Source organism: Hydra vulgaris, chromosome 14, assembly GCF_038396675.1.
Source record: "Hydra vulgaris chromosome 14, alternate assembly HydraT2T_AEP".
Taxonomy (NCBI): domain Eukaryota; kingdom Metazoa; phylum Cnidaria; class Hydrozoa; order Anthoathecata; family Hydridae; genus Hydra; species Hydra vulgaris.
In genome coordinates this window covers 35799852-35825586 of record NC_088933.1, presented here as the reverse complement: position 1 = coordinate 35825586, position 25735 = coordinate 35799852, and the positions used below count along the sequence as shown (strand labels likewise).

The window sequence follows — 25735 nt, the reverse complement described above, 5'->3', positions numbered from 1 at the left end:
AGGCGTCTTATCAATATATGCAGCTTCATCTTGATTTTTCTTTTGCAGAACAAGAATTTAATAAATACCTGACAATTAACGACACTTTTTATGTAAATTTTACTGAATGTCTTTTTTATTATAGCCAAGAAAGTTTTAAAAATACATATATTTGTAAACAATCCCCAAAGTAATTATTAATAAAATGAGTAATTTCTAGTTAACGGCTATTATGATTGTTAATAAATCGCTGAATAATTATTAATAACCTCTTAATAATTTCACTCCAAAATGATATAAATAGTTATCTAAATAAAATTAGATCGCAAATTTACTATTTTATTTTACTAAATTTACTAAATTTATTTTACTAAATTTACCTAAATTAGACCGCAATTTTACTATTTAATCGAATAAATACGAATTAAAGTTATTACTTGTGATAAAAAATTTTTAACATATAATTTATTTTTAATCCGATTATATATAGGAAGAATAAGATACTTTATCTTAAGCCCTGAAAACCTAAAGTTCGTTTGATAGTTTATAGAAGTTCGGTGATTCGAGTACTGCGGCTATTTAATTTATTTAAAGAATTATTTCAGAGTTTCTGCAACCTAAAGTGCTCGTCGTATAAATATTTTTTGAATCCAACTGCAAAGAGATATCATGTCAATTATATCTATTATTTTATTATCTTTATTTCATCTATTATTATCTTTATATTTTTATCTATTAGATTATCTAATACCTTTGATTTTTATTTTACCTAAAATCTTATCTTGTTAACTTATCTAAGTATCAAATTACACTACGGCCCAATTAATTATATATAAGTTATAGAATTTATACGGTGTTAAGTCGGGTTTGGTTATAAAATATTTTTCATACAACTCTAAATGAATTTTTTTTATAACGTTAAATATATTCCGCCTATACATTATGTAGGCACACTTACAAAATAAAAACTCAGGTTATTCATTCCAAAGTTTCATATAGTTTTACTAAATGATTATTACAATATTCTTAGTTTTTTTTTGTTTTTGTTTAATTCTGTCTTTATATTTTAAATAATTTTTTACATTCAGAATAACTATTTATATTTTAAAAAAAATTTTGTTTATTTAAATGAATTTTTAGCATATTTAAATGTCTAAACTTATATTGGTACTATTTACCTTCATAATTTAATGTAAAAATTTATAAAATCGTTTACCCATTTATTTTATGGGAATTGCATATATAATTTTTTAACAATTTTAATTTATTGGACCTGCATTGGGCTCTGAGAAAAGATTCTGGTGACTTTAGTCACCCGTATCTTATATGATCCTCTGCCTGTTTTGTATAAATCAACTTTTTCTTTATGTTAACGTTTCTTTGTAATTATATTTCCTAAATATATGAACATCAAAAAAAAAATTTAAAGGTAAAATTGAATTACATTAGATAGCGCACAAAGCGGCTCTCTGAAAAGATTGTGGTGACTTTAATCACAGTATTTTCTTTGAGCTCCTGCCAGTTTGTATAAATCAACTTTTTTATGATGTAAACATTTCTTTAAAATTATATTTTCTCGTCATATGTTATGTAACAAAAAGTAAAAGTTGAATTACATTACCATTTGGTAATATAAAAATAGTTATAAGCATTTATCTGTAGAGTTGATTGTATTTTCGGACCTGATTTTGTTCGAAATTATTGTGTATTTTTTTAAGTTTAAATAGGTTTCGTAAAAAATCGTTTTACGATTAAAACTTGTTTGCATATAATAATGATTATAAAATCATAATCAACTTTAAAAACTATAAAAAAAACTACTGTGGCATAACTTTAAGTTTGCCCTCCTCATCCCGCAAAATATTATTTAGGCCTCTACCGCAAGAAGAAAAAAACATTTTTTCTTTAAATATATTTTAATAAAACTGTTCAAATCTCATTAAAAGTTTTGGGCCCCACAGCTTTTAGCCACGGAAAAAGTTCAAAGAACTATAAAAACCAAAATTAAATATCTTGTTAATAAGTTGTTAAAAAGTAATTTCTTATTGTGATCAAAATAATGATGGTTCCTGAGAGCGATTAAATTCTGAGGAGTCTGATTTAAAAAATTTATTTTCAATAAAAGTTTCACATAAAGTATTTAGGCACTTTATGCATACTAGTGAATCATAACGTTATTGCAACAATCTTCCTTTTGAGGTCGAATTCAAAAAAAACATTCTTATATTACTTTAATATAAATTTATGTTCATGCATGCAGGTTTTGCTTTGCAACACAAAAAAATCATTATAGACAAATTTTGTACCTTTTAAAAGCTCAGTTAAAAATGTTTTTCTCAAAAATAACTTTTTCATGGACTGAAGAAAAAAGTTACTGTTTGACACAAAAAGTAACTATTTCTTCAGTACATACTCAATATTATCAATACAAACACTGTTTTGTTATTAACTTTAGTCCCGTTATTAACTATGTACATGTGATTAGTAAGTAATGCAAGTGATGCCGCTGAGGGTAGCCGCTCTAAAAACAATTCATCTCATGCCGACTTCCAGCAAAATGACGTTTTCTGTTGCTAATGACTTAATCATCATGTTTGGAAGCTAAGCGAATTTACTAATTTAAAGTTCGATTGTATTTTTAAAATAATATTTTGAAAAATCAAATTATTGTGTTAAATATTGCTATATATCGGTATTTCGCGGTATTTGTAGGCAACATTAAGATGTTGCATACAAATTCTGCACTATACCGGTATTAGAAAATTTTTAATAGAGAAAACAGGTGTTCGAATTTTCCGGATTATGAAAACTCTAATTGGCCCGCTTACGCAATTATTTTTGGCAATTTATGTTTAATGAAAAAGACCAAATGATCTCCTACCTCTATTTAAAAGTTAGAATAAATTTGATTAGATGACAAAAAACTTCAGCTTTACTTATTAAGTATTTTAAGAGCCCTTTTAGATCATTTATTAATCATGCATAAAGAGTTGTAACATTTAATAACTCTTCCGTTACTCTCTGAAACCTTATACACAGTTACAATAGCCTCTGATTGGTTTGCGACACCAGAAAATATTTGTCAAATTATTGATAATAAGTCGTGAAGATGGTAACTCAATAACCAGAATAGAAGAAAACTTGAGCCCTTCATTTACTACCGAAACAATCATGTAATGTGTATCAATTAAAACTGGCTTTGAAGACAAAACAGAGAGAAAACTTTCTAATAAACGAATATATTGAAAACCTACAACAGCATCATCAAAATTGCTGCTTGAAATAAAATTATCTAGAAAGAACAATTATATATTCGAGATAATTTGAATTTGACGCACATATGTGAATGATCGTGACACTAGAAAACAAATAAAACAAATATGTTATTTTATTCAGTGCGTGTCAATTCAGATTCCATTAATTCTGTAGTTTCAAAAATATTATTTAGTCTATCAGTCCACTTATTTATTAGAAATCATCGGGGTAATTAGAGAATTATCTGCCATCAACATAATCGAAGTGTGAAAGAGTAAACATAAAATTATATATTAACTTGAATATATTATCTACTATTCAAAAAGTCATATATATTTTATAATATTTTACACTTCATTTTTAACTAGTTATAAAAATACTAAGCAGTAGTCTTGATCCAAGAAATAATAAACTAAAACGAAGAATAGTTTAGCTGCAGTTTAAAAATTTCTAAGGAAAAAAAGATACATACAATGAAATAGTAAATAAAATTAAAAACTTGCTGTTTTTTGATAAAAATTTTAAATTTAACGAAGAGTAGAAGTGTAAATAAGTTTCCTAAAATCGCAACATAAATTTAATATTATAATATAAAATGGACTCATTGTTATTATAATCAATACTACTATTACTATTGAAAATATTATAAATAATTTAATGAATATCTAAAAAAAATGATAATTTTTATTTAGCAACTTAATGTTAGTTTAGTATCTTTTACAAGATAGAGTTTTACTATTTAACAAGTTGATTATTTGAAGTCCAGTTGAACAAATCAACCATTTCTTTCATGACATAATTTTAAACCGCACGCAAACAATGATTTCTGCCCTGCACTATAGCATTTGCTACTTTTAAGAAAATAATTCGCTTTTCTCGTGTTTTGTTGATATAACTTACAATTTTTTAAATAGTGCGGCTTGAATATATTATTTTTAGTTAATGTAGCACTGTGAATGAAACAGTGATTTAAAAAGTACTGCATAAAAATAGTAATAATATACATACCTATATATATATATATATATATATATATATATATATATATATATATATATATATATATATTGTCATTATTATTATTTACGTTTATAAATGTGTACATATACACAAATGAACATATATATATATATATATATATATATATATATATATATATATATATATATATATATAAATATATATAAATATATATATATAAATATATATATATATATATATATATGTTTATGTATAATTTACACACACACACCCATATAATATGCGTGTGTGTGTAAGTTGTACTAGTAGAGTTCATATAAATAAAGAAAATTATATATACACTGTCCTCCAAAACATTAGCAACCCAATGAAATAAAATGAATTTCCTACTTTGATTACATATTACAGCAATTTTTTTTTTTAATTACGCTTTAAATGTAAAAAATTGGTTAGTGTTACATTTAAGAAAAAAGGTTTTAACAGAATAAGACTACTCAAAAAAAAAATAAACGTTAATTTTTGTTTGTATCGGTATTTTAACGCCAAAAACGTGGTCCTCCTAACATTAGCAACTTTTTTAAAACTACCCTAAAAAATGTTAATACCAATATTTAATGGCATATCCTATACTGTGTAGGATCAAAGAACATCTTCTCGGCATAGACTGTACGAGTTTATTAATTTTTTCTTATGTAATCTCATTCCACGTGGTTTCAATAGCTTTATATAGCTCATCGGCGTTTTTGAATCCTTTGTGTTTTAGGGATAGTTCAAATTGGTACCATAAGTTTTCAATCGGGTTGAGATCAGGTGATTGAGCTGGCCATTTCATTACTTTAATTTGATTTGTTTCAAACCATTCTTTAACGAGTTTAGAGGTGTTTTGAGGGTCGTTGTCTTGTCGAAATGTCTATAAAAGAGGCATATTATCAGTATAAGGAACCACTTTTTCCTTGAGAACATCACGATAAACATACTGATCCATAATGCCATTTATTCGTTAAACAGTTCTAACTCCACTAAAACCAGAAAAACAACCCCAAACCATTGCACTTTTTCAACCACCATGCTTTATTGTTCCTCTTGTGTGTTTAGGGGAGAGTGGTACTGAATGGACCATAAAATTCGCCGTTTTTATAAACTCAATATTTTCTCATATTGTCAATAACTATGGCGAATATTTTAAATCAAAAGACAAGATTGATATCTTAACAAACTATCCTTAAAAGTTGTAAACCAATGCGCTAACAGAACATAGTTAAAATGTGCAATAAATGTGCCCCGTACCAAATTGTTTAGTGGTCCATTCAGTACTTTTGATTGTACTGAATGGAGCACAAAATAAGCCTTTTTTTAAAAATAAGATCAATGTCTATATTGTTAAAACTATGGTAGATAAATTAATTTAGGAGGAAAGATTGATATTTTAACTAACTATCCTTGTATATTGTATACTATTATGGAATTTGTAAGCCAGTGCGCAAATATAACATAGTTAAAATATACTATAAATGTGACCCATACCAAACAATTTAGTGTTCCATTTCCTGCCCTTGCACTAAATGGACTAGCAGTTTAGTTGTTTTATTTAAAAAATAGCAAGTTACACTATGCAAAGTAATTAGGGTGATAAATGGAGCTTAAAAACAAGAGAACGGTATGTTGAGATATTGATATTTCTGACTTAAAAATTAAAACAAGTTGAATTACTTAATACAATTATAGACCAATCAGATAGTCAAAGTACAATAATCACAAACATATTGGCTGGTATTATCTGCACTTGTGCAAGCTTCATGTGCCCAGCTTGCACACTGTCTGCAACGGTACCACACTTCGTTGTCTCGACCCATTTCTTTACATATAGCACACAAATCTTTATTTGATATAATAACTTCACAAATATTTAAACAATCTTTAACACCATTGTCACTTCTTTCAACACGAATATCGTCATCCTCATCATTATATGTCATTAATGGAAACTTCAGAGATTTAAAGTTAACTGATTTCTTTCTTGGTTTCCTTTGGCGTTTATTTGTACCATCTCTTTGTTTTTCAGAAAGGTTTTGTTTATTAAATTTCGCTGAAGTTGTTGATTTCGAAGAGCCTCTTTATTCGAGGTATCAGTTAGAATCGAAGAGGAGAGCTTTTTACAAGCACCTTTGGATTTTTCTAAACAAGCTTTTGCAGAAGGATAAGGGCGTATACTTTCTACATTCAGGGTATTGCTTACCTTTTTGTTGACTTTAACATTTCTATTTATTTCTATTAAAACTGTATTGATGTTGAGTGTTTCAGGATTGGATTTGTTTATTTCTACTGAAACTGGATCGATGTTGAGTGCTTCAGAATTACATTTATTAATTTCTATTGAAACTGGAATAATGTTGAGTTTTTCAGGATTGGGTCTGTTTGTAACCTGAGATAAAAAAAAAATCCTCATCCTTCCATCGATCAGGCTGAAATGGACTCATTCAAGATGCTGAAAAACCACTAATGATGTTAACTGGCATCGATACTTTTGCCCAAGCCTTTCCAGAAATTTCTGCAATGTCATATATTGAGTTTTTCCTGGATGTGATACCAACCAGCTATCAATTTCGATTATAATGGCATTTGAATGGTCCATAAACTGCTATATCTAGTGGTTGCAGTTTGTGTGATGTATGGGGTGGGATTGTCAAAACAATTACATCATTATCTGATGCTAAGTTAATGAAGTTAATCGACATATGTGTCTCATGATTGTCTAGTATCAATAGCACAGGGTTTGCCTTAGATGGTCGAACACTTTTTATAAAATGATTAAACAACTCCATAAAGGTTGATTCCACCATCCACCCAAAAATGTTGGCAGTGCCAACAGAACCAGGAATTGAATTTCGCAGAAAATAATCTTTAAAATGAACACGTGGAAAAAAGTAAAATGGTGTTATTAATGATCCATTTGCATTTACTGCATTGCACATTGTTACCAAGATACCTCGTTCTGCACTTTTAACAGACACAACTTGCCGTTCTCCTCTCTTTGCTAAAACAGGCTCTAGCACTTATACAGTAGTAATACCAGTCTCATCAACATTCCGTATATTATTCAGTGAAAACTTGTAATTAATCAAAACTTTACGCAGATTATTATAAAATATTTTGACATTATGTTTGTTGAATGCTGACATTCGACCAATGGATGTTGCCTCTGTTTCTTTTATAACCAGTTCTAGATGACACCTTAAAAATGCTCTAAACCAATCTACACCAGCATGTTTATTTGTTTCTTAAGATTTAGCAGAACCTAGACGGGAATGCGGTAATTTCTTCTCAAGTTTGAGAGCATATTCAAACGTTAGTGCTCTTAACTTAATAGGACTTAAACCATATCCCATTTTTGCTAAAACAAAACAATATTGAACCGGCTCGTGTTCCTCTGATACTGAAAAAATTTTTATAGAACAGTTACTATGAAGAATACATTGCAATTTATTTAAACCGCCTGGTGATGTTTGAGCTTCTTTAGTTCTCCTTTTAAGAGTTGAACATTTGACTCCAAATATCTCAACAGCTTTTCTTTCAGATAAAGTTTTTAATATTATTGGAATCCCAATCACCTTTTACTGCTGTTACTTTACGATGTCTCATAATCGTTCTGAAATGACCAAAACTTGCTTTTAACCATATTATAAAAAAAATCATCAGTGCTATTATATATATATATATATATATATATATATATATATATATATATATATATATATATATATATATATATATATATATACATATACATGTTTGAATGTAGATTAATTTGTATATGATGATCAACAAACTTTAGTGATTTAAATAGAACAAGTAATTTACGATATTTAATTATTGCAATTCAAACATTTGCAATTAAACTAAGCATAAATATTTATTATTGTTTTTATTGCTTTATTTTTTATATTATTGTAGAAGCTACAAATAATTTTTTATTACAACATACTGAAGCGCGATAAATACTCTAACAGAAAAATGAACCGGTCCATTCAGTACAATCAATGGTGGTTCATCCAGTACACTAATCAAAATGCACATGCTACCCATATAATTAAAGCAATCAGTAAATTATATAACCTTCATTCAAATGTTATACAAAGTAAAAAATACATATCTACAACATTATTATTAATCATAGTTAACTTTTCCTTTAAAAATTTAGTGTAAGTTGAAATAAATTGAAAAGATAAAAAAATTATTTTTGTGTTAAAAAAATACATAATAAAAATATAAATGCATTATTACGAATAAAGTTAAACAAAAAATACTAAAGAGACTTAAAGTATAAAAAATCTGTATGCAATGAAAAAAAAGCAATTCACCGCTTGTTAAGTTTTTATTTTTGAAATTGTCCATTCAGTACAAGGTCCATTCAGTACCACTCTCCCCTATCTTTAGGTCTTACGTACCTTTAAATTTCCATCAGGACCTTTCAAATTGTACTTTGATTTATCGCTCCAGAGTTCTCTATTCCAATCATTTATAGTCCAGTCTCTATGAAAATTCGCAAACTCAATTCTAGCTTTTTTATTCTTCTGAGAAATGCAAGGTTTTTTGGCTGCTCTAAAGCTTACCGTAAGATCTAAACCGTAGGATCTAAAAGTCCTGAAAGTTGTAACCGTCTACAAACTGTATTTTGAGACAAGGAAAGTTTCAGTTTTTTTACAGTATCATTAGCGCTGTCAAAAGGATTTTTTTTAACATGACGAATAATTTTTCGATCGGTGAAACGACATGTTTTGAGTGGTCTTCCGCCCTTATATACCGTTTCTAAAAGACTGCCTTTATTAAATCGTTTGATTATTCGACATACAATTGACTTGTTAATGGAGTATTTCTTTTTGTTTGACTCCTTTCTTGTAATCTTTTACAATACGTTCTCAATAAGCTAAATTGTACTTGTTTTCTGCCATTATAATCCAAAACAGCATATATACGTGATCTTAAATTAATATTGTAATAATTGCAACACTCCATATTCATTTCTGGACATAAATTAACAATTAGTTGATTCTCATTGGTTAAGTACTAATAATTATAACACAACATTTCCTTTGGGCATTACTTCCACACTTGTGCTGCTGATTTTCTGTTAGTTTTTGCGAGTAATTATAAAAAGTTGCTAATGTTTCAGAGGGACACTTTTTGCGTTTAAATACCTTTTAGAATAATTTTTTCTTATATGTAATATTAAGCATTTTTTTGTATTCAAAGCGTAATTAAAAATATAAAATTGTTGTGATTAGTATTTAAAGTAGAAAAAAAGCATTTTTTATGTGGTTGCTAATGTTTTGGAGGACAGTGTATATTTTTATATAAAGAGCCTTTATACATATATACATATATATGACTACATAACCTTTGAATAAAACCTTATGAATAATGTTCATTCAAAAGATATTCAGTATATGCAATTTGAAAAGTTTCAATCTCCAAGTTAACTCTGAATGATGCTATTTTAAATTGATTACTATTTCAAATTCTAGATCAGACTAAAAATATTGAGTATTTTTTAGCAATAAATAAGAAAAAAAAAATTTCATGTTAAATGTATATCTAATGATGAAATATACATACAAAACATACAGCATTTAACAGCAGGGTGTATACATACATACATACATACATACATACATACATACATACATACATATATACAGGGTGTTCGGGATAAATTTGACAGTTTCGGAAGAAAAAGAAAAATCTTCATTGTATCTATTAAATTTAATGAGTTGACAAACAAATTACAGGCATAGTAAATTTCAATACTATGAACAAAATTCACTCAAAATAACCACCATTAGCATCGATCACTGCTTCAATCCTGCTTCAGAATTTCGAACAAGCTAATGCTACAGTCTCCCTGGGAAGGGCCTCAAAAACTGTTTTAATTTTATCCACTAACTGGGCTTTTGTATTACTGGAAGTGCGATTGGTGTCTTTTTCAACTGCCCCCCATACAAAACAATCCATGGGGTTAAGGTCTGGGGAGTTTGGAGGCCAAACATTTGGACTGGTGAAGTCGTAGAAATTTTCAGACAACCATTTTTCACTTTTCACAGATGTATGGCAAGGGGCCGAATCCTGCTGCCATACATACGGCCTACAATTGGCTACCCTTGTTATCCAGGGCTTGACTACAGTGTTCAGCAACTCCACGTAGCCATCTGAAGTCAACCTGAGGCCCTCTTGGAAAAAATGCGAAGCCATCGCATCGCCTTCAGAGGATACACATCCAAAAACCATCACAGTTTGGGGAAATTTCGTCTGCATTACACGAGGAATGTCCTTCGTACTGCATGCAAGCCACCTGTTATTGTGCGTGTTGTGTTTTTGATCCTGGCAAAAGTTTTTCTCATTGGAAAAAAACCAGATTGTTTGTGGTTCTACAGGATGTTTCACTTTGTTTAGAAGTTTCTTCGCGTTTATCAAACATTTTTCACGGGCCTTTTCTGTGAGTAGCTGACCTTTGTGGCGCTTGTATGAGTAGTAGCGAAGGTCTTCATTGAGTGCAAGCTTCATAGTAGAGGATGCAACATTCATTTCACGTGACAAAGCCCGAATTCCAATTCCAGGGTTCTTCAACACCTGTTCCTGCAGACTTGCGAGGAACTCTGCTGTACGAACGCAATCAGATCTACTGCTAGGGATCTTTCTTCTTATTACATCCTCGTAGTCACCATTGCAAGTCTCTAGTTCATACCTGATTGTTTTTACTGTGTTCAGGGAGCATTGGGTAGCAGTCGTAATACCCTTATTTTGATGGCGGGCACGAATCATCATGATGCAAGTTATTCTCTTCAATGATTCAGGTGGTTTCCAGTCATCCATCCTTTCTGACATCTCGTATATGAATGAAGAAGGGTTCAAACTTTTAAATGACCTGTAGTGTGTATTAACACTTCTAATCTACAAGAAATACAATCAATTATAAATATGTCAAATTTATCCCGAACACCCTGTATATATATATATATATATATATATATATATATATATATATATATATATATATATATATATATATATATATATATATATATATATATTTATTTATTTATTTATTTAAACAACTTTAAATGTAATCTACAAAGTAGAGTGCTCAATGTTCTCAAAAGAACAGAGCAATTACAAATCAGTAAAAAATCAAATTAGTAAAAAAAAATTACAAATTAGTAAAAAAAAAATTTTGTCATTTAACATATTTATATACCACATTACTTGATAAACAACTTCTACTCATTGGACAATTGTTTTTTAATTTACAATTTCAATTTTCTGTAGTTTATTCATTTAGGATTTCTTTTTTGTTTAACAAAGCTTTATTGTGACCTTTAATAATTCTTTCCATATTTTTTGTGCAAATGTAGCTTTCTTCAATTGTATTTCGATTAAAAATTTTATGTCATTTATTAGAGTGCGGGATATGCTTATCGACAAATTTAAAAAACACTATTCCTATGTTAGTGGAAACATTTTTGCTATATGGGGGGTTAAACCAAATATATACTTATATATATATATATATATATATATATATATATATATATATATATATATATATATATATATATATATATATATATATATACATATATATACATATATATATATATATATGTATATACATATATATACATATATATACATATATATATATATATATATACATATATATACATATATATATATATATATATATATACATATATATACATATATATATATATATATATATATATATATATATATATATATATATATATAGATACATATATATATACATATATATATATATATATATATATACATATATACACACACACATATATATATACATATATACACACCCAAGTAGCAAACAATGTTGGCGCAATATTGTAAACTTTATCGCGCCAATATTGCAATGTCAACATTTTGACAATATTGTTAAATAAATATTTGCCAATATGGGCAAAATGTTGATATTGCAACATTGGCGCGATATAATCTATGTATTAATACGGTAATGAATAGTGCGCATAGTTACGCCTAATGTTTTGCCTATTGTTCGTATTGTTATTTACGGTTCTGTATTCTGTAAAATTCACTATTTCTTAGTTTTTAAGAAGTTTCTAGACTTTTTTATGCGCGGTTATATTTTCCATGCGGTCTTTCAAGTTAAGTCAGCTTGCTAATTTGAGATGATGTACTTTTATTCTCAAGAAGAGTTGATGTTGTTCATTGTTTAAAACAAAAATTTAAATAATCGTTTGTTTGTTGTTGGTTGTTTTTATTATTCTAATTTTTATAGCCTGTTTTCATTTTTTAGAAGAAGTTAGAAATAAAATGTCTGGTAAAATAGTTTTTGTAGTACAATCTAAACATGAATGCTGTAATTTATCTAATCTTCTAAATATGAATACTGTAATTCAATAGTGTTAGTGTCGTTTCACTTTCTTTTTTAATAAAGAACTTTCAAGGCTTTTCTAAAAGCGTTTCTTTACTCCATGCGGTCTTTCAAGCAAGGTCTTCCAGCCGATCAGAGCTGATAAATTTTTAGTTTCAAGTGGAACTGATGTTGTTCATTGTTTAAAAACTAAAATTTGCTTGTTATTCGTTGTTTTTATTTTTCTGTTGTTTTTTTTTAGAAGAAGTTAAAACTAAAATGACTAGTAAAAAAATTTTTTTAGTACAATGTTTCTTTTTTAGTAAAGTGTTTCAGTTTTGTCTTCAGTGTTTTTAGATCATTTTAAGCAAGTATTGTTTCATTTTTTTAGATCAGTTAGAAGGAGCTGAAGGCCTTTTTAGTAATGATATAGTGTATAGTAGTTTATTTATAGTTTATATTAGTTCGAGTTTATTTATGGTTTATATTAGTAAGTTTATTTATAGATTATAGATTAGGATTAATGAATACAAATTTTTTTTGGACAGGCTAGCTGACAGCGACTTAAGTAAGTTTTATCATTTAGATTTTATTTGAGTACAAATGTAATATTAGCAATTTTATTGTATCAATGTACAAATGTACATATGTAATATTAGCAATTTTATTGTATTGTAATTTTATTGTATAATTTTATCTCAATTTTTATTTTTAGACAGACAGGTCGAACTCAGTAAGGACTTAGATTTTGTAGATTTAAAAACTTCTTTTGAATATTCTTTTAAAGCATTGAATATGTTTTATATATTTTAATAAATTTTGGCATTTAGGTGTGGTAGCATCATCAGTTAGTGCAAGTGGTAGTAATGTCTTTTTTTTTATTTTACAGCAAATAGTAATGTTTTTTAATTTATTTTAAAAAGAATCAATAAATATTGTTTATTTATACATAATCATCAGGATAAAATAGATAAGATAGATAAAATAGCTTTTTTATTTAATATTTTTTTATTTAGTTATAACTTCAGTTGCACCAGCCACAACAGGTAACTTAGTACATTTATTTTAATATACTTGAATTACATTTTTTACTTAACTTTTTAAGCAATAAATATTGTTTATTTCAACATTATCGTCAAGATTATATAAATAAACTTTTTAATTGATAATTTATTTTAGTTGCTTCTGGATCAACTTTAAATAATGGTAATTCATTAATTCAAATTTTATTATAGATAAATGTAGATAAAAAAATGTAAGTTAGAAATTTTTGTAGATTTAAAAGCAGTAAGCTTTTTTCTAAAGGTTTTTTCTATTTTTGGATTAAATCCACTATCACTACCTTTTTTCTATGTTTATATAATGTATTTTAATAATTTTTGTCATTTAAAATATATATCAATGTTTAATTACACCAAGTTGTCGAAAATAGTTATAGTTTAATGATAATCTTGTAGACTGTTAGAGCAGATTATAGATCTTTGATCTATTTAGTCTATTTAATAATCTACTACCAAATGGAAAATTTACTATCAGCTGTTTGTTTGTTTTTCTGTTTAGTTGACAACAATGAAGAGAGAGGTAGTATGTTTAAAAGGATTTTCATTTTTTTATAAAGTAACTAAAACGTTTTTTAAAATATTGTTGTTGACTTAAAAGTAAAACAGTAGGTTTTTATATTTTTATACAATAAGCCCAAGAACTGATAGTTCTTGGGCTTAACTAAGGTAATACTTAAAATTATATTGTCAATAGAGAAGAAATTTAAAATTCTCAGTAAGACAACTTATTATTATTTTACCTCAAGTTAGTTTAATTAAAATTTATTTCTTTAGTTGATCAAGAGAGAGCTAATAAAGGTATTAGTTACATTAGTTTAGTGAATTTATTTTTAAAAAGTTAACTAGATATTTTAACGTCTATACATTTCAGTGCTTTTATTGTTTAGACACAGAATTAAAGACTGAAATAAGTCAGTGTTTTTGCTATTAAAATAATTGTTATTAGGAATTTGTTTATTTGAACTGTAACTGGAATTTTAAAACTTCAAGTACTAAAGCTTTATTTTCTTTTTTCTTTTAGGAGGGTTGGAAAAAAAACTAAGTATAAATTATGTGATTAGTATAGTTAAATAAAGCATTTATATCTGTACACTCAGTAGTCCAAGTCAGTTGTCACATTTTAGAAATTGTCCAGGAGAGAGTAAATAGTAAAATAATTAGTCTTTATTGGCTTTTGTTATTCTTGATGGTTAAATTTATGTTTTATTTAATTTGTCTTATTAAATTTGTCTTGAGGCACATAAAATATAATTTAAAAATAAAAAAAGTGAAAAGTCATTTCTGAACTACAGACGTTTTTCCTTTGAACATTGTGGGGACACCAGACCCTTTATATTGACCCAACTTTTTTTCAAATTGTTGCAGGAAAACAGTCTTTATACCTATGTAGATACTGAAAAAATTAAAAAGGTCTCATACATAACTCATTTTCACTAAAAACTGGATAACTGACCTTTGTCTTCTGAGGTATAGATATTAAAATTTAAAGTTTTTTTTAGTTTTTGTTTACTTTATAGTTAATTTTAGTTTAGTTTTAATTAGTTTTAGCTTCAGTTATCTTTTTTTTTTACTTTAGACAACTTCATGGAAGAAATGAGGGAAGTAGGTAAAAAAAATTATAGTTAAATATCTATTTATATGTAAATATAATTCTATCAATTATTCTGAGGTATATTTTTTGTCTTTTGTGTCTGGTAGAAGCATAACTGGTAGGGCTGTGTTTTAAATTTTATATATTTTTTACGGAGAAATATGTGCAATAAGTGAAAGAATTATTTAATATAAATATGACATTGTTAGACTGTTTGCATTTTACTCATATTTTTATTAAAATTAAATTTCTCACAAGTTTAACTTTTTTTAATTTACTTTTTTTTAATTTATTTTTAGCATCCTCTTCATCATGTGAAAATGGTGAGGTTATGCTTTATATTTTGATTAAAAAAAATTGTAAATATTTTTAAATTTTATATCCTTTTATTTGTAATTTTAGAGTCGTTAACATTTGAGGAATACAAAAGATATCGCTCCCAACACCCAGGGCCTCTCTCCGAGAGGTCCTTCAATAAGTGGCAAAGTAATGGCGGTATGGATGAGCCATCCCTTAAATGGAGCCATCCCTTAAATGGAGACACCGAAGAAAAAACAGCAACCAAAAGGTTGTAAATGTCTTCTATCAGTGAAGATATTTATAACTTTTTTGTTGCCGTTTTTTCTTCAGTGACTTTTTTTTATTTCTTTTAATTTGTAAATTTTTATTTTTTATAATATACTATTGTTTGTATTTGGTTTGTTTTCGTCTTTTTTAATTGAAATTTTATTTGCTTTTCACCCATTAAACTTAAATATAGTTAAATTGATTTACTACCCAATCATCATAATAGGATGCTACATTCTATTTGTTAAAAATAATTAATTGGTAGTTTAATTTATTGAAAACACTGCTTTTAAAATTTACTATAAGCCAAGACTATTTAGCTATATAAATGCAATTTACTTATATCTATTTGATTTTTTATCTTTAATATTTTTAGTTTGGCTCCTTGAAACATTTTTTTTCTTTTTAATTAAAATATTTTAAATCTATTGTAATGTCTTTTAAATATAACTAAAGTTTACTAAAAGCCAACGTGAAATAACGTCATAAAACAACACCGACAAGTTGCATCATGACAGCAGTTTAAGTATGACAACAGGCTACCGAAAAGCAGGTAAATTGTATTCCAGTTGTTTTTTTTGTTTTGTTTTGTTTTTCTTCTATGTCTACTTATCTGATACAATTTTTATTTTAGGTTTGTCATATGACGCATTAATGCAATATAAAAGATCAAAGTTTACATATTTTTTACAATTTGTAATACACATTAGGGTAGAGCGATTTTGAAAATTTTTGAAATTTGACTTGCCTGAGCAAATCAATATCTTTTAGTGAAAAAAGAACTTTACTCTTTTTTTTTATAGTTTAGATGAGTTCTTGAGGTTCCTCTTTGGATTCTAAATTTTTGATGGGTCCTAATATTGTTTAAATTTTTTTTTCCAAACTATATTAACTTGATACTTAAAAGAAGCAAAATAATATACTGATTTTGAAAATAATATTTGTTTTTAATAAAAAATTAAAATTAAAAAAGTAGAGTTGTTTTTTTCATCAAAAACCCCCGTCCTCAACAAAACGGGGGTCTTAAGGTATATTTTTGCAAGTATTTTTTTTACTAAAAAATTTTTCTTATAAAATTATTATTTATGAACAAGCATTTTTTTCTGCTTTTTTTGAGTCCAAGGTTGATATGGTTTAGAAAAAAAAATTCAAAAATATTAGGACCTGTCAAGTATTTAAATTCCAAAGAGGACCCTCAAGATCTCATCAAAATCAAAAAATATTTTTTTACTTTTATCTTATAATTAATAGACATTGATTCGTGTCTCAGTAATATTGGTTTATAAACTTTTTTTTTTTTTGCTATAAAAATCGCTTGACCCTAATACACATGTTTGATTGTAAATCGACTTTTGTTTGTTTGAAACGTATTTGTACTCAATTGCTTAGTTATTTATAATAAATTTATTTAGTTGTGTGCATTTATCGTTTTTAAGACAATTTCCTTTTTTAAAGAAACATCAAGGGGATACCAAAAAATTAATAACTCATAAACAAATTACTTCACTTCATATTAATCTTATTAATTAAAGTTCATGTTATAAAAAATATAACAAGAATTTAGCTTTAATCTTTCGTCAATTTAAGGCATGATGAAGTGTTATTATTTTGTGTCAGTAACTAAAAACGTATTGTATTGAACTTAGTAATGTCTAGGAAAATGGTTCGGCCATGCACCTGATATGACCTATGTCAGTTGTAAATTACTCAAATAACGTTAAATAATTGGTAAATTAATTTATTTTAATTTTACAGATAGTTTAATTTTTTAATTTGAAAGAGTTTTTCTTACAGGGTATTAGATAAGGTATCGCAACTTTAAATTGTGGAAAACAGCCACTTTAAATTAACAGACCGACCGTAACCCGTATTACGGGTTGCTTTCTGCTAGTTGACAATATTGGCACAATATTGTAAATAATATTGCGCCAATATTGGGGATATAATACTGGCCAATATTGGCGTAATATAGTTTACAATAATATGCCAATTCTGTAAACTATATTACGCCAAGTATTGAGTATGGCTTGTTATGAATTTGTATTCATAATTATTAGCATACGATATTGTTTTTTTGGGTTAAGCAAATAACTGCTTAACCCAAAAGAACAACGTAGCCTACTTCACTGTAACTGTATATGCATATATATATATTTATTTATGTATTTACAAACACATACTGCATTTTACTCTCACTATCATTTTGTGGACATTGGATTTCACTATCTTGAAGGTATTCATTTTCATCGCTAAATGGTGGGCGTTGCTCAGTTGCGGTTCTATTCTTTTTTCCGCCGTCTCTATTAATGGCCGTGGCCAGAAAGCTACTAATTCTTTCTTTAAGCCTTCTTTTGCTTTTGTCATTAGTATTTTTAAACTTTTTTCTTATTACAGCTGTAAAGAAATTATAAGTTATTAATGTTAAATAAAACATGAATCAAATGCAATATTACAAATTATCAAAATTATAAATTGAACGAATACGAAGATAAAAAATAATATAAATTACCTATAATAACTTTGCAGAACGTAAGCGCCGAAAAAAGATTTTTTTTTGTTTTCTGCCATACATTGAATATAACAAACATACTTCTTTGGCCATTAGCTGTTTTAAGTTTGTCGTCGTTAGTTGCTTATAATCATCTCCTCCAACCGATGTAAGGAAGTTTATTTAACATAACTTAAAAATATATACAGTTACGGACTTAATTTTATTCTCAGACTTCAATATTAACAAAAATCTTTATTCCATAACCATATATTTAAAAATGATAATAAAAATAATGATTTATTACAGCCTGCTAATACTTGCATGAATGTCCTTTCGATTTTAGTTCTTCTTTAAGGCGCTGCGGCATTGAATCCACCAAGTTTTTGCAGATGTCAGCTGAAATTGAGCACTAGATAAATTTACTTTTTTCAATTTAATCCGGGATGGAGAACAACTATACAACTTCGGCAACTCGGCGTTTAATTATAACCCATAGGTTTTCGATCGGGTTTAGATCTGGCGAATTTGAAGGCCACTCCAATAATTCAATTTTTTTTTTGATATAAACCAGTTTTTAGTTTGCTTTGAGACGTGGCAGGGGGCCAAGTCCTTTCTGGAACACGGTGCAATTGTAAATCACTATGAATCTTCCTAAACTGTCAAAAGTATTAATGTATGCTGTTGAATTTAAAGTTTCTCCTTGGTTTATAAGTCGATTGGAACCAAGGCCATGTGCTGAGAAGCACCCCCACACCATCGCATGAGCGGGGTGCTTAACAGTTGGAACTGTAAACCTTGGGTCAATTACTGATGAATGTTTAGGACGTTGAACCCATTGTTTATAGCTTGCTATCAAAGGAAAATTACTCTCGTCACTAAACATGACTTTTGCCCAATCTTCTTATGTCCAATGAGAGTATTTCTTATAAAACAATATTCTCTTCTTCCGTTGGATATCAGAAAGAAAAGGCTCCTTTAAAGGTCTTGACGCCCGCATAGAAAGTCTGTTGCATAAAATACGTCGAATATGACGAGTGGAAACATTCAAATTTAAATTCCTTTTGATAGCTGAATATGTAATAGTTGGTATTTTCATTACTTCTCGTCGAATTAAACGTTCTTTCTGCGTTGAAATAAGCCTTGGTCTACCAGGATGATCTTTAGGTTTGATTGAACCAGAAGAACTGAACGCCTTGCAACACGCGATGCTGAAGATTGTGATATTCCCATCCTGGATGCAATGTCCCTTGTGTTATAATTTTCCTCAAGTAATAAAATAACTTGAGATCTAATCGATTTATTTGACGTTTTCTTCTTCCCCATTATGGTGCTTTAAAATGACTGAAATGAAACAAGTTAAAAATTTAGCCAGCTACCCAAATTCACAACTTTTAAATAAATAATTGACAACAATAATCGTTTCCTTATTTATACATAATTAACAATTTTACTGGAATTCCAAATCCGCCAGGTGCTATTTTTGCATATTATATCATCAGATATATTTATTTCCATGAAACAAATTTATTCATCAAGTTATTTATGCATGCATCATACTTATTATGCTATTTTCACACTTTCATCATGAAAATTTTAATTTTATCACTTTGAGTCTAATATTAAGTCCGTAACTGTATATAATTAAACATATATGTATATATAAATGTATATATTTATATATATATATATATATATATATATATATATATATATATATATATATATATATATATATATATATGTAATAAATATATATATATATATACATAAACATAAATATATATGTAATTGGTTTTTAAAAAAGTTTAATGGTAACATAAATGTGTGTGTTTCGAACGGATTTCCAAATGTGACAAGGTGATTATATATAATGTGATATCTAAATATGACATTATCGAAGAAAAATCAATTTGTTACAAATAGATCAATAAGGTTAATCTGTTTTGCAGATCTGGACGGTATATTTTCATAAATGTTTTATAAAGTGATAATAACTCAATGAAAAAAACCATTCAAAATTCCATGATGGTTTATGAGCTTATCATACCCCTACCCACAGTTAAACAATATCAGATTTTTTTTATTCGTCAGCATAGGTTGTTTTTGCCACAGCAAAAAAGTATACCTTAAAGTTGCTAAAGTGGGGCCCATTGCTCTATTAAATAAGTTAAATGTGCATTTAAGGTAAAAGCCACAACACAGTTTAGTAAGTAATTTAATAAATTTATACAAAGCATTCTATTCCATATCTTCATTAAAAGCAAACGTATCGTATGTTCTAAAGTATATAAGTTATATACCAATGATTCATAGGTGTCTTAAGTATATAAATTACATACCAAAGATCCATAGGTGTATTTATTCCTTAATTTTTCATCTGGGACCAAAAGACCTTTTTCCTCTTTAACAGGCAAATAACTACATTGAACTGATGGGGATGGTCCTGCTATGCTCTGAATGTAAACTGGCAACTTTTAACCTAAAATGAATAGGCGAGTGTAAAAATTTTTCAAATCATATTAAATGCCAACAAGCAGATCCAAACATTCCTTCTTAAACGCTGCAAGAAAAACTGATTTCTATAAAATGTAAGTCAAATAGACTAGATCTAAGTACACAAAAAACTAAGAAAAAAAGTATAAACAGTATATTCTATTACACATTCAAACAATTACCCCTGATGGGTTATTTGTTTGAATGTGTAATTGAATGTAATTCTTTACCAACAAATCGATTGCCTAAAGCAGCCACAATATTTGTCAAGCTCTGGTCAGGAGAGGGGGATATTGGTATAGAATGATTTATTAGAAATGGTTCAGTATATCGAACTGTATTGCAGCCTGCTAACTATCTATCTAACTATCTATCTATCCTAGCTGGAGTCATGAAAAAATTTTCATCACTTTCAACAGCCGCTTTAACACTTGGTGTAAACTCTGTTTCCATCCGCTCTAAAGCAGTTTCATAATGAATATAGCTGATCTGATCATTAGCATTTTGCACAAATGTAACCTAAAAGAAAAACAATCAAAAATAACATAGCAAACAACGACAATTACCAGAATAATAAAGAATTCTTATTTTCAGCTGATTCCAGTTATTTTCAGGAGTAAGTGTGGCTTCACGTATCGCAATTAAAAGGCGAGATGATTGCAAGTGATTTGGCCAACACACTAAACTTTCATTGATCAGCCATGACAAACAGATAACGTCCATGGCACACTTGTTTGTTTTTTTAACAAGAAATTCAGCCACATCAAATTTTTTAAACTTGGTTGCCATTCTTAATTTTATTGTACAACGTATGTATAAAAAAATTGAAGTAATGTTTAAAGATAAAAAAAGATACTAAATGTAATGTAATGATATAAGCCATTTTTTAAGTTTAGTGGTTCAATACTTGTGTGATCAGCGTAATTAAGGAGAGAGCTAAAAAAAAAGAACCTGTTTAGGGTCTATCTTTTTTGGGTGCATTTTGATTGGTTAATTCATGAAACTCAATGTTATATTATGTTTATAAATGTTTGGTGATTTTAATTTCGACGAGTTTCAAGTTTTAGCTAATTACAATGGGGCTAGAGTTATAAAAAAGCTGAAAGGTTTTTTTGTTCGTAATTTATTCAAACCTTGGTAATTTATTCAAATATTTATTCTTTATAATCATAAAGAGATTTTGGAAGAAAATTGTCTGAAATGATAAATAATGTGAAAACTTTAAATGTTTTGATGTCTCTACTGTTTACGGAAAGGTAAATTATTCGGTGATCAAATACTTTAAAGCTGAAAACAAGGTTTCCAGCTTTAAAATATTTGATAATAATTTTTACGCGTAACAAGGACATTTTAAATAAAAAGGTGTTGAGAAAATTGACTATTCCAGATGAAACGTGGCTTGGTCATCAAAAGCATAAAGGTATAACGTTCTGCAGAAATATTACCGTTCATGGGTCTCTTAAAAAGGTAGCCCGATGACTAGATATTTTAATACGTAGTTATGTATACAATTTTACTATGAAGTAGTAATATATCCTAGATTTTTCTTGTTTAATTCTATTATTCTTAATAAGACAAAAATATACATACCTATGTTTATTGCACTATACCAATTTACTTCTGATTTAATTTAATTATGAGGATAGGGCTACAAGGAAGGACTACATTGAGCTGACAGAGCTTACACTTATGGTGTTTTCCGAGGAAAAGTACAAGTTTCGTACTCCCGAAGCAATCCAATATATTTATATTTATATATATATATATATATATATATAAATATAAATAATTATATATATATATATATATATATATATATATATATATATATGCGTGTATATTATATATATATATATATATATATATATATATATATATATATATATATATATGCATGTATATTATATTCATATATGTATATATATAAATATATATATATATATATATACATATATATATATGTATTTATACATATATATATATATATATATATATATATATATATATTTAAACAACTTTAAAAAGTATTCTACACAATAGAGTGCTTATGTTCTTAAAAGAACAGCAATTATATATTAGTAGAAAATCACTTAACAAATATTTTTTCCATTTAACACTGTGTAACAACAGAAAACTCTTTGATTTTTCTGATGAATCTTTGTTGATGAAACACAGTGTTAAATGGAAAAAATATTTGTTAAGTGATTTTCTACTAATATATATAAATATATATGCATATATATGTATATATATACATATATGTATATATATATACATATGTATGTATATATATATGTATATATATATATACATATATATATATATATATACATATATTTATATAAATATATATATATAAATATATTTATATATATATATATATAAATATATATATATATATATATATATATATATATATATATATATATATATATATATATATGTATATAAAAATCATAATAAATATATTAAATCCATATTATATATACAAATTCAAATAACAAAAAAACATTCGTATCCTCTCCGACTGTATTCCATTTCGAGCAAAACAAATGTCAACATATGTTAACTAGCATGCGTAAAAGAATCAACCAAATAAAAAATTGATCTTGAATATGCATCTTAATACCCTCGTTTCAATATTAAAATCAACACCAATTTTAAAATCATTTTTTCTAGTCCACGGCGCTCTTAGAGCTCTTAAACAAAGAATAGTTAAGCGAAGTATTTCGAAAATCAAGTATTTTTTGTTTTATTTTTTCTGATAGTTTCTTGGCTAGTCTTCTAACAAATTTATGAAATTCCTTACCAATACCTCCGCTTGTACCAAAAAGCTATTGGTATAAAACTGCCATGTTCAACTTCACGAACTCATTTGCCATATTCTCTTTTTTTTCATTTTTGTGTTTTCTGATTATAGCTTTAATATCCAGACGAGCATGGTTTATTTTATTTGCTGTATGGAAACGAAAATTCTTAATTTCAAGGGGCACGGGGCGTGGATCAGATTGAACATTTATGCACATGCTTTTAAGCAATGTAGTAAAAAAATTCCTTTGTTATCATTGCGACTGGAAGTAAAGGCACGCGACAAAGCATGTTGACATAGATAAATTATAAGTATTCACAATTACGAGGTATATGTTTGAAATCAAAATTATTTCGTAAGCAATGTGTATCTCGAAATTCTTCGAAACAGTGCCTAAATCTTTGTTTTTTGAACTTGAAAAATTTCATAACACTAATTCTTGCGGTCGGAGGTCAGGTAACAAATCAGATTTTTATAGCTACCATTATAGACTAGGGAAACAAACTATCAAAGTACCGTAAAAACAACAAGATTAATGGTGTCATCTTTTGTATCGAAATCAGTTTATAATTCAAACATTTTTGTTAAAGCCAAAAAAAAAAAAAAAATAGCTTAAAAAATAATTATTTGATTCAAATTAAATTCTTGTTCTAGTAATATATTTAATTTTGATGTATAAAAAAGTATGTTAGTAATTGGATAGCCATTCAACTTTTTTCAGAGAATAAAAAAAGAGTGTAATAGTTGAAATAAAAAACAAAAAGCAATATTACAAAAGCATATTTAGTATAAACTAAATAAATTAAAATGAATTATCAAAGAATTTCTATTTGTTATTAAAGTAACATGTAATACTTGTATTTCAATGATTTTCATATAATTATAACTCTAATTTAGTAAAGTAAATAAAAATATATACACTATACTATGTTGTATAAATGTTTAGTGTATTAGAGTATAAATGTCTATTGTGTAGTGAATAAGTTTTACAATCATTAAACTAAGTTCTATAAACCTAACTTGTTTAGCTTTTTTTTTTTTGCAATCATTGAAATCTGTTAAACCCCGTGTATTTAAATCATATTTGTTTTTTAAATTTGTTTTTGTCAATATTACTTTATTTACTTAATATTATTATTATTACTTTAAAAAGGTTATTAAAAAAACTCTTTGTACTATTTTAATAAATAACTCAAACTAAAACTCACCATATTTGTATTGTTGTGAACAGACATAATGATACTTTGTTTTAAGAGACTATAATTTTGATTTTATAACTACTCCAAATTGAATGGCGTAAGAAAGTGTATTAAGTATATCCCACATGACCATATTGACTTTTATAATAAACTACTGCAAAGGCCTACAGCAGAAAGCAACGATGGAAAAGCAGAAGATGTTGGAGAAAATGATTAAGCATAGCTGATAAAATTTTTGTAATTGACCTTTTTTTCATTATAATTTTTGTTAAAATGTATAAACAATTCATAAATATACGCTTTGTAAAGATTTATTGCAGTTTGTGACATTATTTACTATAGACCAAAATTAAAATCCTGATAAAATTAGCAATAATTATTTGTTAAATGTTAAAAGGGCTGAAGTTCACAGTGTTAATTGGATTGTAGGTTCTTTAAAAATAAATATAAAAAAATAAATGTTTGCTTTTAAGATAAAGAACATTATTACCTTCAAAAAAAAAGTTGTTAATCCATTAACAAAAATTTACTGAGTAAGTAGTGCTGTTTTTTTATGTTTCACGAAAGTTTACATTGTTGGAATTCCGCCCTTTTAACATTCACCGATTCATTTACAAATTATATCAAAGTCTTACAAAGTAATAATTGTTTTATAAAAAACATTGTTAAAAAATATTAAAATTAAAAAATCTTGTGGAAATTTTTTGATTTTAAAAAAACATGTAAAGTTTTAAAATAAAAATAAGTCATTGTTATAAAATAATGGATTTTTTTGGAAACTTTTATATAATTTTGTTTTATTTGATATGTTTTTATTTTTTCAATTCTTTTAAAGTTTAATCTGTCAATTTTGTAACAATTAATAATTGAAATGTAAGAAAGGAAATCAAAAAAATTAGCTTATT

At 27.0% G+C, this 25735-nt stretch overlaps 2 protein-coding genes across 2 annotated transcripts; both read right to left on the bottom strand.

The window, feature by feature from the left end:
- Positions 1–6812: 6812 nt before the first annotated feature.
- LOC136091088 (uncharacterized) lies at positions 6813–7187 on the bottom strand. Its single transcript, XM_065818073.1, has one exon. It carries the CDS (start codon positions 7185–7187, stop codon positions 6813–6815), a length of 375 nt encoding a protein of 124 aa, XP_065674145.1.
- A 2893-nt stretch (positions 7188–10080) lies between these two features.
- On the bottom strand, positions 10081–11094 carry LOC136091087 (uncharacterized). The gene has a single exon (XM_065818072.1). It carries the CDS (start codon positions 11092–11094, stop codon positions 10081–10083), a length of 1014 nt encoding a protein of 337 aa, XP_065674144.1.
- Between the last annotated feature and the right edge of the window lie 14641 nt (positions 11095–25735).